Source organism: Eurosta solidaginis, chromosome 2 (assembly GCF_040869045.1).
Source record: "Eurosta solidaginis isolate ZX-2024a chromosome 2, ASM4086904v1, whole genome shotgun sequence".
NCBI classification, from domain to species: Eukaryota; Metazoa; Arthropoda; class Insecta; order Diptera; family Tephritidae; genus Eurosta; species Eurosta solidaginis.
The window spans coordinates 197,665,302-197,681,124 of record NC_090320.1 but is presented as its reverse complement, the minus strand read 5'-3'; the positions used below and the strand labels follow the sequence as shown (position 1 = coordinate 197,681,124).

At 43.0% G+C, this 15,823-nt stretch overlaps 1 protein-coding gene across 2 annotated transcripts in view; it reads left to right on the top strand.

Moving 5' to 3' along the window:
- The window catches only part of GABA-B-R3 (gamma-aminobutyric acid type B receptor subunit 3), a 70,465-nt gene that overhangs the window by 33,110 nt on the left and 21,532 nt on the right, over positions 1 to 15,823 (top strand). For both annotated transcript variants that reach the window (XM_067769816.1, XM_067769815.1), the window contains exon 4: positions 11,100 to 11,360. In XM_067769816.1, the coding sequence (XP_067625917.1) occupies positions 11,100 to 11,360 (261 nt within the window). The remainder of the gene's footprint in view (positions 1 to 11,099; positions 11,361 to 15,823) is intronic.

Below are 15,823 nucleotides of genomic sequence, written 5' to 3'. Positions count from 1 at the left end.
CCCGAAAAAGTCCCGAAATTACCCCGGCGTAATCCCGGACCGATCCCGAAAACCATCCAGAAATGATCCCGGAAGGGTCTCGATATGACCCTTACGGGATTACAAATAAGGTGAAGCTAATTATAAAACCATGTTAATAAGGCAGCAGGCGCATTGGAGCGAATAAAAAGTTAGATAGAAACATACAGGTAAAGCTAATAAAAGCGTGCTAATAAAAACAATTGATGGAGGGCGGATGGCGGGAGTAGAGGAGAGGACCACTGATCGTTCCTCCAAAATTGTCTAGATCTCGTTCTGTATGTACCAGATACCAAAAACTATTGATTTAGGAGAAAATTTAGATTGAGTTATAAAAATTTATGGATTTTACACCAGAGGGGGAGATAAAGGGGGGCGGTCGGAGGGTGTCACTGCTTACTTTGTAAGCCCTCGACTTATTTGACCCCTTGAGTCTGTGATATTGGTGAAGGCCAGTACACGTAAAGTTATAATGTGTAAAAATTATGAAAAATAATTTCTCGAAGGGTCGTGGGACCCCCACCCCTCTTTCCATGTTCGAAAAAAATTTCGCTAGTAGACTACTGTCTGTGTCCCAAATTTCATCAAAATCCGTGTAGCCATTCTGGCGTGATTCAGTCGCAAAGACGAAAAAATATAATAATTAAATTATAACTGTTCCTAGGGGGCGGGGACCACGCCCCTTTTGAAAAATATATAGCTAGTAGATCCTTCTAGACTATTGGCTATATGTGTGCAAAATTTCATCCAAATCGGTCCAGCCGTTCTTGCGTTATTGAGTCACAAAGACAAACGTCTGGACAAACATCCAAACATCCAAACATCCAAACATCCAAACATCTAAACATCCAAACATCCAAACATCTTAACATCCAAACTTTCCCATTTATAATATATACTAGCCATTACCCGCGGCCCCGTCCGCAAGGAGAAAATGAAATATGTGGGCTATTCACGTTAGCCTGCTTATAAAGTTATCTGTTTAAAATTGTTTTTCTGTCTAATGCATTTTATTTTTGTAATTGAGTAAAAAAAGAACTTTATGAGCTGATAACCTGATAGGATCCCAAAATGATAACGAAATTATCCAGAAAAAGCCACGAAATGACCCCGACGCTATCGCGGACGGATCCCGAAAACCATCCAGAAACGCCCCGGAAGTGTTTCCAAAAGTTCCCGAAGTAGTCCCAAAAAAACCCGAAATGACAACGACACGATTCTAGACTTATCCAGATAACCACACAGAAATGATGCCTGAAGGGTACCAAATTGATCCCGAAATAGTCCCGAAAAAGTTCCGAAATTACCCTGACGGGCTCCCCGACGGATCTCAGAAACCATCCAGAAAATATCCAAGAAGGGTCCCGAAATTATCCCGACTAACTCCAGAAAAAGTTCCGAAATGGCTCCGAGGGGATCCACGATGGATTGCGAAAACCATACAGAAATGATTCCGGAAGGATTCCTAAATAATTCCGAAATAGTCCGGAATTGACCCAGATGGGATCCCGCACAGATCCAGAAATGATCCCGGAAGGGTGCAAAAACTATCCCGGAAAAGTAACAAAAAATCCCGAAATGGCTCCTACGGCATCCCGGACGAATCCAGAAATGATCTCGGAAGGGTCCCCAAATGATCCCAAAATGGTCCCGAAATGACCCTGATGGATCCGGCAAACCATCAAGAAATTATGCCGAAAGGGTCCCAAAATGATCCCGAAATAATACAGAAAAAGTCACGAAACGACCCCTAGAGGATCCCCAAATGATCCCGTATTAGCCCCGAAAAGGTCCCGAAATAACCCCGACGGGATCCCGGACAAATCCCGAAAACCATCCAGAAATGATGCCGGAAGGAATCCCAAATGATTCCGTAAAAGTCCCGCATTGATTCCGACGGAATCCCGAACGGATACCGAAAATCATCCAGAAGTGATGCCGGAAAGGTCCTCAAATGATCACCTAATAGTCCCGAAATGACCCTTAAGGGGTCATGGACGGATCCCATAAACCATCCAGAAATGATCCCGATATATTCCCGAAGAAGTCCCGAAATGACCCTGACGGGATCTCGAACGCACCCCTGAATGACCCTGAAGGGATCCCGGACAGATCCCGAAATCCATCCAGAAATGATCTTGGGAGGGACCCCAAATGATCCCGAAAAAGTCCCGCAATGATTCCGAGGGGATCCTGATCGGATACCGATAACCATCCAGAAGTGATGCCGGAAAGGTCCTCAAATGATCACCTAATACCAAAATGACCCTGACGGCATCCCAGACTGATCCCAAAATCCATCCAAAATTATCCCGAAATAGTCTCGGAAAAGTTCAGAAATTACCCTGACGGGTTCCCGGACGAATCCTGAAAGCCATCTCTAAATGATCCCGAAAAAGTCCCGAAATGACCCTGACTGGACCCCGAAAGGATCCCGAAAACTATCCAGAAATGATGCCGGAAATGTCCTCAAATGAACACCTAATAGTTCCGAAAAGACCCTGACGGGATCCCGAACGGATCCCGACAACTATCTAGAAATGATGCCGAAAGGGCCCGCAAATGATCCCGTATTAGTCGAGAAAAAGTCCCGAAATGAACCCGACGGGATGCCGGACGAATCCCAAAAACCAGCCAGAAATGATGCCGGAAGGGACACCAAATGATCCCGAAAATGTCCCGCAATAATTCCGACGGGATCCTGAGCGGATACCGAAAACCATCCAGAAGTGATGCCGAAAAGGTCCTCAAATGATCACCTAATAGTCCCAAAATGACCCTGACGGCATCCCGGACAGATCCCGAAATCCATCCAGAAATGATTTTGGGAGGGTCCCAAAATTATCCCGAAATAGTCTGGGAAAAGTCCAGAAATTACCCTGACGGATACCGGACGAATCCTGAAAACCAATCTTAAATGATGCCGAAAAAGTCCCGAAATGACCCTGACGGGATCCCGAAAGGATTCCAAAAACTATCCAGAAATGATGCCGGAAAGGTCCTCAAGTGATCCCCTAATAGTTCCGAAATGACCGTGACGGGATCCCGAACGGATCCCGACAACTATCCAGAAATGATACCGAAAGGGCCCGCAAATGATCCCGTATTAGTCGAGAAAAAGTCCCGAAATGACCCCGACGGGATGCCGGACGAATCCCAAAAACCAGCCAGAAATGATTTTGGAAGGGACCCCAATGATCCCGAAAAAGTCCCGCAATTATTCCGACGGGAATCTGAACGGATACCGAAAACCATCCAGAAGTGATGCCGGAACGGTCCTAATAGTCCCAAAATGACCCTGAGGGCATCCCGGACAAATCCCGAAATCCATCCAGAAATGATCTTGGGAAGGTCCCAAAATGATCCCGAAATAGTCTCGGAAATGTCCAGAAATTACCCTGACGGGTTCCCGGACGAATCCTGAAAGCCATCCTTAAATGATCCCGAAAAAGCCCCGAAATGACCCTGACGGGATCCCGAAAGGATTCCAAAAACTATCCAGAAATGATGCCGGAAAGGTCCTCAAATGATCCCCTAATAGTTCCGAAATGACCGTGACGGGATCCCGAACGGATCCCGACAACTATCCAGAAATTATGCCGAAAGGGTCCGCAAATGATCCCGTATTAGTCGAGAAAAAGTCCCGAAATTACCCCGACGGGATCCCGGACGAATCCCAAAAACCATCCAGAAATGATGCCGGTAGGTATCCCAAATGATCCCGAAATAATCCCGAAATGACCTCGTCGGCATCCCGGACGGATACCGAAAATTATCCAGAAATGATGCCGGAAAGGTCCACAAATGATCCCCTAATAGTCCCGAAATTACCCTGATGGGATCCCGGACGGATCCCGAAAACCATCCAGAAATGATGCCGGAAGATCCCCCAAATGATCCCGAAAAAGTCCCCAAATAACCCCGACGATATCCCGGACGGATCCCGAAAACCATCCAGAAATGATGCCGGAAGAGCCCCCAAATGATCCCGAAAAAGTCCCCAAATGACCCCGACGAGATCCCGCACGGATCCCGAAAACCATCCAGAGATGATGCCGGAAGAGCCCCAAATGATCCCGAAAAAGTCCCCAAATTACCCCGACATACTCCAGAAAAGGTTCCGAAATGGCTCCGAGGGAATCAACGACGGATCGCGAAAACCATACAGAAATGATTCCGGAAGGATCCCAAAATGATCCCGAAATAGTTCGGAAATGACCCAGATGGGATCCCGCACAGATCCAGAAATGATCCCGGAAGGGTCCAAAAACTATCCCGGAAAAGTAACAAAAAATCCCGAAATGGCTCCTACGGCATCCCGGACGGATCCAGAAATGATCTCGGAAGGGTCCCCAAATGATCCCAAAATGGTCCCGAAATGACCCTGATGGATCCGGCAAACCATCAAGAAATTATGCCGGAAGGGTCCCCAAATGATCCCGAAATAAAACAGAAAAAGTCACGAAACGACCCCTAGAGGATCCCCAAATGATCCCGTATTAGCCCCAAAAAAGTCCCAAAATGACCCTGACGGAATCCCGAAAGGATTCCGAAAATAATACAGAAATGATGCCGGAAAGGTCCTCAAATGATCCCCTAATAGTCCCGAAATGACCGTGACGGGATCCCGACAACTATCCAGAAATGATGCCGAAAGGGTCCGCAAATGATCCCGTATTAGTCGAAAAAAAGTCCCGAAAGGACCACGACGGGATCCCGGACGAATCCCAAAAACCATCCAGAAATGATGCCGAAAGGGTTCCCAAATGATCCCGTATTAGTCGCGAAAAAGTCCCGAAATGACCCCGACGGGATCCCGGACGGATCCCGAAAACCATCCAGAAATGATGCCGGATGAGCCCCAAAATGATCCCGAAAAAGTCCCCAAATGACCCCGACGAAATCCCGAACGGATCCCGAAAACCATCCAGAAATGATGCTGGAGGAGCCCCCAAATGATCCCGAAAAAGCCCCAAATGACCCCGACGATATCCCGGACGGATCCCGAAAACCATCCAGAAATGATGCCGGAAGAGCCCTCAAATGATCCCGAAAAAGTCCCCATATGACCCCGACGAGATCCCGCACGGATCCCGAAAACCATCCAGAAATGATGCCGGAAGGGTCCCCAAATGATCGCGAAATAGTCCCGAAATGATTCCGGAATAGTCCCGAAAATGTTCCAAAATAACCCCGACGGGATCCCGGACGGATCCCGTAAACTATACAGAAATGATCCCGGAAGGGTCCCAAAATGATCCCGAAATAGTCCCGAAAAAGTCCCGAAATTACCCCGGCGTAATCCCGGACCGATCCCGAAAACCATCCAGAAATGATCCCGGAAGGGTCTCGATATGACCCTTACGGGATTACAAATAAGGTGAAGCTAATTATAAAACCATGTTAATAAGGCAGCAGGCGCATTGGAGCGAATAAAAAGTTAGATAAAAACATACAGGTAAAGCTAATAAAAGCGTGCTAATAAAAACAATTGATGGAGGGCGGATGGCGGGAGTAGAGGAGAGGACCACTGATCGTTCCTCCAAAATTGTCTAGATCTCGTCCTGTATGTACCAGATACCAAAAACTATTGATTTAGGAGAAAATTTAGATTGAGTTATAACAATTTATGGATTTTACACCAGAGGGGGAGATAAAGGGGGGCGGGCGGAGGGTGTCACTGCTTACTTTGTAAGCCCTCGACTTATTTGACCCCTTGAGTCTGTGATATTGGTGAAGGCCAGTATACGTAAAGTTATAATGTGTAAAAATTATGAAAAATAATTTCTCGAAGGGTCGTGGGACCCCCACCCCTCTTTCCATGTTCGAAAAAAATTTCGCTAGTAGACTACTGTCTGTGTCCCAAATTTCATCAAAATCCGTGTAGCCATTCTGGCGTGATTCAGTCGCAAAGACGAAAAAATATAATAATTAAATTATAACTGTTCCTAGGGGGCGGGGACCACGCCCCTTTTGAAAAATATATAGCTAGTAGATCCTTCTAGACTATTGTCTATATGTGTGCAAAATTTCATCCAAATCGGTCCAGCCGTTCTTGCGTTATTGAGTCACAAAGACAAACGTCTGGACAAACATCCAAACATCCAAACATCCAAACATCCAAACATCCAAACATCCAAACATCTAAACATCCAAACATCCAAACATCCAAACATCTTAACATCCAAACTTTCCCATTTATAATATATATTAGATTAGATATTAGATTAGATATTAGATATATACATGTATATGGGAAATCCGCCAAACTTAGGTTTTTTTGGAGAAAACAATTTTTTTTGTAAAGCATGGTAACACGCAAATATCCTTTTGTTAGGAACATTGAGGGGTAAATTGGGGCTATAGTGCATCGCCGTTACTCGTCTTACATAATGCCTCAAAAATATATAGTCAAAAGATCGAGCAAAATATATATAAATTGAGGTCGCAATGTTAAATATACATTTATTTCAACACTTCACTACCGATTATATCGACATTTTAACAAAATATGGAGATATATGCAGCTATTAGCTGTATAACATTTTTTTGATACACGAGACCCGGTTTTGTGGATATCGGTAAAAATATAAAACCGAATAACCGCCAAATATTTTTTACTGCAAAGTTTTCAACACATTTATTTTAACACCTTTCCACCGATTCTTTTGAAACTTTAAAAACATATAAATATGTGAACGAAGTATGTTTAGGTAAACAAGTTTTAATACCCGATATCCGGTTTTGGAGATATTGATAAAAATGTAAACCCGGAAAACCTTAAATTTTTTTTACTTATTTAAATACTTCTTAACCGATTGTGTTGAAATTTTGTCAGGATGTAAATATCTATGTGGGGTATATTTAGGTAAAATTTTGTTGATACCCGAAGCCCGGTTTTAGAGATATCGGGAAAAATATGAAACCGGGTAACCGTCAAATATTTCATACCCGTTTGTTAATTTTTTCTCTACACCACAGTAGTATACGATTAATTGCCTCATCTTGGAATATTCACGCAAGGAAAGTTATTGATGTACATGAGGCAAATATACGAAATTTCGCCAAAAATTGGCAATCGTCAAAAACTGTAGAAAAAAAATTTTTTTTTTTTTTAATTTGTACCAAATTTGGGTTTCTTTTCATTTACTTTTAAATAAACCCTGGTTTAAAAAAAAACGCTGGAGAGCATTTCATCCACCGCATCCTTAATCGCAGCAACTTCCGCTTGGAATACACTGCAGTGATCAGCCAGCTTAAACTTGCGGCTTACATTTAGCTCTTGACAAAAGACCCCCCCGCCAACCTTTCCGTCCAACTTCGACCCATACGTGAACAAGTTAACTGGTCCCATGCCCCAGATAATTCCTCTTCCCCACTCCTCCCTCTGAGGAATGACTGGGGTAAAGGTTGCATAGGAAGCGGTCATCGGCATACAATAGTCGGTCCTGTGCGGGATAAAGTCGAAACTAGTAAGAAGGCTAGAGTGTCCGAAGTCAGAAAGCCCATAACCCATATCAGGAAGGCTAACCAACGACCGGGCCGCGGCTGCCTTTCCCGCAATATCTACTGGATATTTGTCCAGCATGACATTTAGTGCCAAGGTAGGTTTGTTCTCAGAGCGCCACTGATACCAATCAGCGCCGTCCGTTGCACTGACACTAACATTTTTGAAGTACTCGCCGTGCCCAGTGCTTTCAACCAGACCAGCACCCCATAGATCAGAATCGGTTTGACCACCATCTCATAAAGCCAGTGGACTACTCCTGGCGAGAGCCCCCATCTCTTTCCGATAGCCCCCCTGTAGCAATACAAGGCAACCGCGGCCTTCCTGGCCCTATTTTCCACATTTGTTCTCCAGGACAGCTTCTTGTCCAGAACAATCCCCAAATATTTAACCCTGTCAGAAAGTACCAACGGTACCCCTCCAATCGAGGGAGTTCTGAATTCGGGTATCTTATATCTCCTGGTAAAAAGAACCAATTCTGTTTTTCCCGAGTTGACCGCCAATCCACATGACTCAGCCCACCTAGCCACAGTATCCAGGTAGCCCTGCAGAACATCGCGCAGGGTGTCCACAAATTTTCCTCTGACTAGGATAGCTAGGTCATCTCCATAAGCAACCACCCTACAGCTATTGGCTTCCAGCTCCACAAGAAGCTCGTTGACTACCACAACCCAGAGCAGAGGAGATAGGACATCCCCCTGTGGCGGGCTCGTGCACACCTTCCTCTCAGTTATGGCCCTCCCCACTCAGCTGCGACAATTCTGCCAATAAATTCAACCAGAGTCGCCTCGACTCCTATGCCCACCAGAGCTCTTTCGATTGCCCCCGTAATACATTGTTAAAAGCCTCTCGATGTTTAGAAAGGCACCCAGAGCAAACTTTTTGTGCTCTAGGGACCCCTCTATTTGCTGTGCAATCGATTGGATAGCCGTTTCCGTCGATCTGCCCTTACAGTAGGCATGCTGTGATGCCGACAGTAACCCCCGAGGAATCCTCTCCCTTAGGTACAGGTCAATCAACCGCTCAAACGTCTTTAGAAGAAACGACGAGAGGCTGATAGTCCTGAAATCCTTAGGTGATACATGAGAGCTCCTGCCGGCCTTCGGGATGAAGATGACCCTAACCGTGTGCCACGACTTAGGGATATAGTTAAGCCTAAGGCAGTTAGTGTAATGATGGCCAACCAGCGGCAGGAAATCCCCAAAGACTTTTGAAGCTGCGCAGAAATGATGCCATCCGGGCCGGGAGACTTATAGGGCTTGAAGGAACTTATAGCCCAGGATATCTGACTTTCCCGTAGTGGAATGGCAGGCATTTCTGCAAGGCGAAGATCCCTGCGCAAATGGGACATCGGGAAAATGATTGTCCAGTAAAAGCTTTAGGGATTCCTCGCTACTCACCGACCAGTTCCCACCATCATCTCTCAGATACCCCCGAGGGGCGGGATTTCTAGAGAGTATCTTTCTAAGCCTCGCGGATTCATTGCAGCCTTCTACGTTTTCGCAGAAGCTTCGCCACGAATCTCGCTTGGCTATCCTTATTTCATAATTATAAATCCCCACACTCACCTTATAGAGCTCCCAGTCCGAGGGTAATTTACTCCTCCTGACTCTGTTAAAGAGCCGCCTACTGGACGCTCTTAGGTCGTCGAGAGAATCAGACCACCAGGGCGGCTTGCCCTTCCCCCTGTAAGTTTTCAATGAACAGGACAGTTGAAAGGCGCTATTGCTTGTCGACGTGAAGTTTTCCACCAGACCGTCTATCTCAGATTCGGGCAGGTCCGAACCAACGATAGGCGACTCAGGCAATAGCTCTCCCAGCTTCCTACAATACAAGTCCCAGTTGGTACTTTTAGAGTTCCTAAAAGATATTTTACCGGGACGTTCTTCGTTCACCGAGAACTGAATATATCGGTGATCAGAAAAGGAGTGCTCTTTGAGAACCCTCCAGCCAGATATCCGATCTTCCAGTTCTCTGCTAACCTAGGTGAGGTCCAGGACCTCCTCCCTTACCGCAGTAATAAAAGTCGGGTCATTCCCCTATTACATATACAAATTCCCCCATCTACAATAAAAGTAAATAAAGATAGATTTTGTGAACCACACGCTCGAGACCATAGGAGATAACCCCCCTCGTGTCACAGAGAGGACCGGTGGACTCTGCTTTTAGCAGAATCAGCACTTGCCGACGTGGCCCAACAGCCTCCTCTACTCTGAGGACCCTCCAGTTATGCGTCGGAAGGTTCGGGTTGAAGTAACGCATCAGCTCCAATATTTTCTCCGGCTGAGAGGGTCCGGCAGGCAACCACACTCGAGCACTTGGTCGAAGGGGGAGATCCCTCCGTTCCACGGCCTCGAGCCTGGCTCTCTTCCAGACCTCCCCAACCAAATAAATTATTCTCTTAAATATACAGGTCGACCGCTCGTCAGCACAAGTAATCAGTCTAAATCCGTGATACCACCCCGAGTATTCGAAGCATGGTCGCGGACCTGGACTCTCCATAACAGCGGTCATATAGGCCGCTGATATGGCGCTGGCGACCCACGGCCACTCCTCTCGGGATATGGCTCCATCCTTCCTACTCCTATCCAGGACCCCGAGGGTGGTGGAGCCGCTCGTTTAGCAATTTCGCTAAACGCTATTTCGTCCCCAACCATATAACCATAGCAGGTCTGCAAAGCATATCTTGCTGTGAGTTTGTTCTTTTGGATCGCTGCAATTCTTCATGAAATCAACTATCTCCGCGATTTTCCCAGTTAACCCATTACATTTTAACTGCAGTATTCTGAAGTGCAGCGGGGGACGGGTTACTACGCTCTGGGACTAGACGTCCCTGGGTAAGCATTGGGTTATCCGGTGTAGTTTGGTGTGCGACCCGGCAGCATAACATGATGAAACCCGTCGGAGTACTTGTTGTGGCTACTTGTTGGGGCTTGCTGAATAGGGGGGCTGCTAGAAGGTAGTTGGGGGCGCTAAGGCGCAGACTAAGATACACCCTTACACGTGAACAGAAAGGAGCCATAAAAGATTTATTAAAGTTATGAGGGCGTCGGGTTTTGGGTTCTATTCCAGAACTCCCGTCCGATGCAACCATCCCTTGCACGTGACACACTGACAAGAGTGTAACCGTCCTAAGAAGATTTCTCCGGACCGGGATCAGGTACAGGTCCCGTATTAGGTTCCATACCTTCCTGGAGCAGGAGAATGTGGCGCAGTCCCGCTGCAAGGATCTGCTGGGGGAATGACAATTTGTGGGAGGAACGAAACAAATTAAATGGGGTTATACTGAAATAACAGACCTTGGTCGGGAAAAATCCCGAGTCGCTCCGGTACATAGAACCGGCTGCATTGGGAAGCGGTACTCTTATTTCTCCCTTTGTTGTTACGTTCTTACAATTTGATATATCTATGTGTTGAGCAAACAATTAAAAAAAACCTGTTGCAAAAAAACTCATTTCCTATGCTCTTTGTATTTTCATCATTTTGCAGTAAAATTTTGTCTATTCTTCTTTTTTCATTACACTGACAATTGCCGGTTAACGACCATATTAACAACAACCTGCAATTTCCACAGGAAACGGATACGCGCATTATTATCGGCAGCTTTTCACAGGATTTGGCGCCACAAGTGTTATGTGAAGCATTTCGTTTACGTATGTTTGGTGCTGACTATGCGTGGATATTGCATGAGAGTATGGGTGCACCATGGTGGAATTACATCTCGGCCAAAGGAACCAATTGCACTGCCAGAGAATTACAAGGAGCCGTAGAGAATTTGATTATAATCGCAAGTCATAATAGAATTGTCGGAAATAAGACTAGCCTTAGTGGATTGGTAAGTCGAAGAAAAAGAAGAAAGAAAAAAACACAAATAAAATCACCTAGGCATGTTGTATATGTACTTACATACGTAATGTCTGTGCATACCCTGCACAAATTTGTGCGACTAGTCTGTGGAAAGTAAACTAAAACATCTATTTTTTAATAAAGTGAAGCATAAGTCCGAAATTATGAAAAATTTGAAAACTCCGCATATAAAAATTTGATTTAAGCTGAGCTCCAATTGTTTCAAAAACGTCTAACCTCAGCATACAAAATGTGTACCTTGTGCTGGGATAGAGCGTTTTGATTAAATTTTGGTATAGGGCGTTTTCGTAAACGCAACCTAGATAGGGTTATATTCCATTCGGCGGTTGACATGATCAAGCAAAAGATAAAAGTGTCCCCTTATTAAAGAAATCAAATTTTACCTAATTTTATAAATAATAAGCTGGTCTGATCTATTTATGTGGGGTGCGAATAAGACAAAGCTTTTTCCACCTTACAGCTCAACGTTTCGCTAAGATTTTCTTTATGTCTATTTTATTTATATCTAACTTACACTGAAAATGCTAGATTTTTGTCACATTAAATATTTACGTTAAAAAAACTAAACAATGATATTGTTGCATTAAATTTTACAAAAACATAAATATACAATGTTGATACCATCATTCGTGGTACTCTTGTCATACTAAACTAAACTATAAACATAACAAATAAGTCGCGGATATTTCATCGGTATCTTCTTTCTTGTTAATCGTATATTCCCTTTTCTGCATTATACGTAGGCTCTCTAAAGTATATCTCGTCTTTTCTCTTCGTTCCTTATCTAGTATTCTTGTGTTGGCAAAATCAGCTGTGTGGTTGTTTGTTATTGCATGCTGTGATAGTGCTGTGCTGTGTTTTTGTTTTCTTATATCAGCCTCGTTCTCTCCTAGTCTGGTGCTTAAATTTCGCTTCGTAGTCCCGATATAAATCTTGTTGCAATTCTCGTTGTTCTTGCCTTTGCCAAATTTTGTTGGTCACCTTATGCTGAAGAGCATAACTCCTGCACATCCCTTATTTATCGCATTTGTTGTTGGCTAATGAAAAGTGAAAGCAAATAATAATAAATTGTGGCTTTAGATTAGCTTTGAAGAAAAAGCTGAAGAGCAATTCAAAGCGTAGGAGTAGCTGGAGGACAGTTAGATATTTGCTGAAGAGATTGTGTATGTTGGTTTAAAACGTAATGACAAATTGAAATGCTCCTGTCTCACACTCAATGTTTACACCACAACTTGGAAGGAAGATTGTTTGTTTTTATGAGCGTACTCGTACATTTGTTTTACTGTACGTTTGTAATTTCGTTTCGAAGACATGCCAATTTGTTTATTACTTTATTGTTTGATTGCTTAATTTGTGGCAGATTATTGAAAGATTTTGCCAGCATGAGCGGATTTATTTGATTGGATAAATTGTTGGTCAGGGATAAACTGCAATGAAAGAAAATTTTGAATTGCAAATTTATTTATTTGACACTGAATTATATTTGGTTACAAGAAAAGGTATTTTGCAAAGCAAAAGCAGAAGCGATATATATTGGCATGTTTGGATTAAGGAGGAGTACAATGCATGGTACACAGCAGACGAGTTTTAAATTATTTGTGAATGTACGGTAAGTTTAAAAGGACGCTACCGACGTCGCGCATGTACATGTCCTAAATATTAATTAAAGTACTAAGACTATCTCTAGATCAAAGAACTTTGTTGTGTGCCTCTATGGAGCTTACGAATCGACTCCGACCATTATGGTCTGGCAACAATGATACGTACACTCCTCTGTGTTGCGAAGAAAATGCCCGACTCGACTACACCTAAATGAGAATGGTAATTACCCAACTGAAAAACAGAGCGACCTGAAACGATCGTTCAATGGCCGACGAAGCGACTCGATGATTCAACCTCATAATCTGCTACTGCAACAGGAAGAGTTTTCGAATATATTAAGACATACAACACAAATACGATTGTTGTGAATATTTCGATCCTTGCGCCACCCAGCGACCATTTCTTTTCATATGTCGCTTTCTATTCACGGATGTATTATGTATTCCAAATATGAGCCAAATCGGAGCACAAATACGATTTTTGTGAATATCTCGATCCATGCGCCACCTAGCAGCGATTTTTTTTTCATAGGTCGCTTTCTATTCTTGTATGTATTATGTGTTCCAAATATGAGCGAAATCGGACCGCAAATACGATTTTTGTGAATATCTCGATCCTTGCTCCACCTAGCGGCGATTTTTTTCTTATTATTGCATTGTCATCGGGTTCTGAACTATATTCCAAGTTTCAAGCTTGTAGCTTATCGGGAAGTTACTTAAATTTTAAATACATTCGCGCTGGCCGGCCGGCTGTGCAGCCTGTCAAGTCAACCCAAATAAAACCGTTTAAAAAGGCCTTAATTCTCTACCATATGTACCTCTGTATGTATGTATTTTCCCTCATTTTTATACTCAGTTGAGCAGAGCTCACAGAGTATATTAAGTTTGATTGGATAACGGTTGGTTGTACATATATAAAGGAATCGAGATAGATATAGACTTCCATATATCAAAATAATCAGGATCGAACAAAAAATTGATTGAGCCATGTCCGTCCGTCCGTCCGTCCGTCCGTCCTTCCGTCCGTTAACACGATAACTTGAGTAAATTTTGAGGTATCTTGATGAAATTTGGTATGTAGGTTCCTGAGCACTCATCTCAGATCGCTATTTAAAATGAACGATATTGGACCATAACCACGCCCACTTTTTCGATATCGAAAATTTCGAAAAACCGAAAAAGTGCGATAATTCATTACCAAATACAGATAAAGCGACGAAACTTGGTAAATGAGTTAAATTTATGACGCAGAATAGAAAACTAGTAAAATTTTGGACAATGGGCGTGGCACCGCCCACTTTTAAAAGAAGGTAATTTAAAAATTTTGCAAGCTGTAATTTGTCAGTCGTTGAAGATATCATGATGAAATTTGGCAGGGACGTTACTCCTATTACTATATGTACGCCTAATAAAAACTAGCAAAATCGGAGAAGGACCACGCCCACTTTTAAAAAAAAATTTTTTTAAAGTAAAATTTTAACAAAAAATTTAATATCTTTACAGTATATAAGTAAATTATGTCAACATTTAACTCCAGTAATGATATGGTGCAACAAAATACAAAAATAAAAGAAAATGTCAAAATGGGCGTGGCTCCGCCCTTTTTCATTTAATTTGTCTAGGATACTTTTAACGCCATTAGTCGAACAAAAATTAACCAATCATTTTGAAATTTGGTAGGGGCATAGATTTTATGATGCTAACTATTTTCTGTGAAAACGGGCGAAATCGGTTTATGCCATGCCCAGTTTTTATACACAGTCGTTCGTCTGTCCTTCCGCATGGCCGTTAACACGATAACTTGAGCAAAAATCGACATATCTTTAATGAACTTAGTTCACGTGCTACTTGAACTCACTTTATCTTGGTATGAAAAATGAACTAAATCCGACAATGACCACGCCCACTTTTTCGATATCCAAAATAACGAAAAATGAAAAAAATGCCATAATTCTATACCAAATACGAAAAAAGGGATGAAACATGGTGAGGTAATTGGATTGGTTTATTGACGCGAAATATAACTTTAGAAAAAACTTTATAAAATGGTTGTGACGCCTACCATATTAAGTAGAAGAAAATGAAAAAGTTCTGCAGGACGAAATAAAAAACCCTTAAAATCTTGACAGGTATTATATATATAAATAAATTAGCGGTATCCAACAGATGATGTTCTGGGTCACCCTAGTCCACATTTTGGTCGATATCTGAAAAACGCCTTCACATATACAACTACCACCACTCCCTTTTAAAACTCTCATTAATATCTTTAATTAGATACCCATATCGTTCAAACACATTCTAGAGTCACCCCTGGTCCACCTTTATGGCGATATATCGAAAAGGCGTCCACCTATAGAACTAAGACCCACGCCCTTTTAAAATACTCATTAACACCTTTCATTTGATACCCATATCTCATAAACATATTCTAGAGTCACCCCTGGTCCACCTTTATGGAAATATCTCGAAAAGGCGACCATCCTATACAACTACCACCACTCCCTTTTAAAGCCCTCATTAATACCTTTAATTTTATACCCATATCGTACAAACACATTTTAGAGTCACCCCTGGTCCACCTTTATGGCGATATTTCGCAACGGCTTCCACCTATAGAACTAAGGCCTACTCCTTTTAAAATACTCAGTAACACCTTTCTTTTGATACCCATATTGTACAAACACACTCTAGATTCACCCCTGGTCCACCTTTATGGCGATATCTCGAAAAGGCATCCACCTATAGAACTAAGCCCCACGCCCTTTTAAAATACTCATTAACACCTTTCATTTGATACCCATATCGTACAAACAAAGTCTAAGTTGCG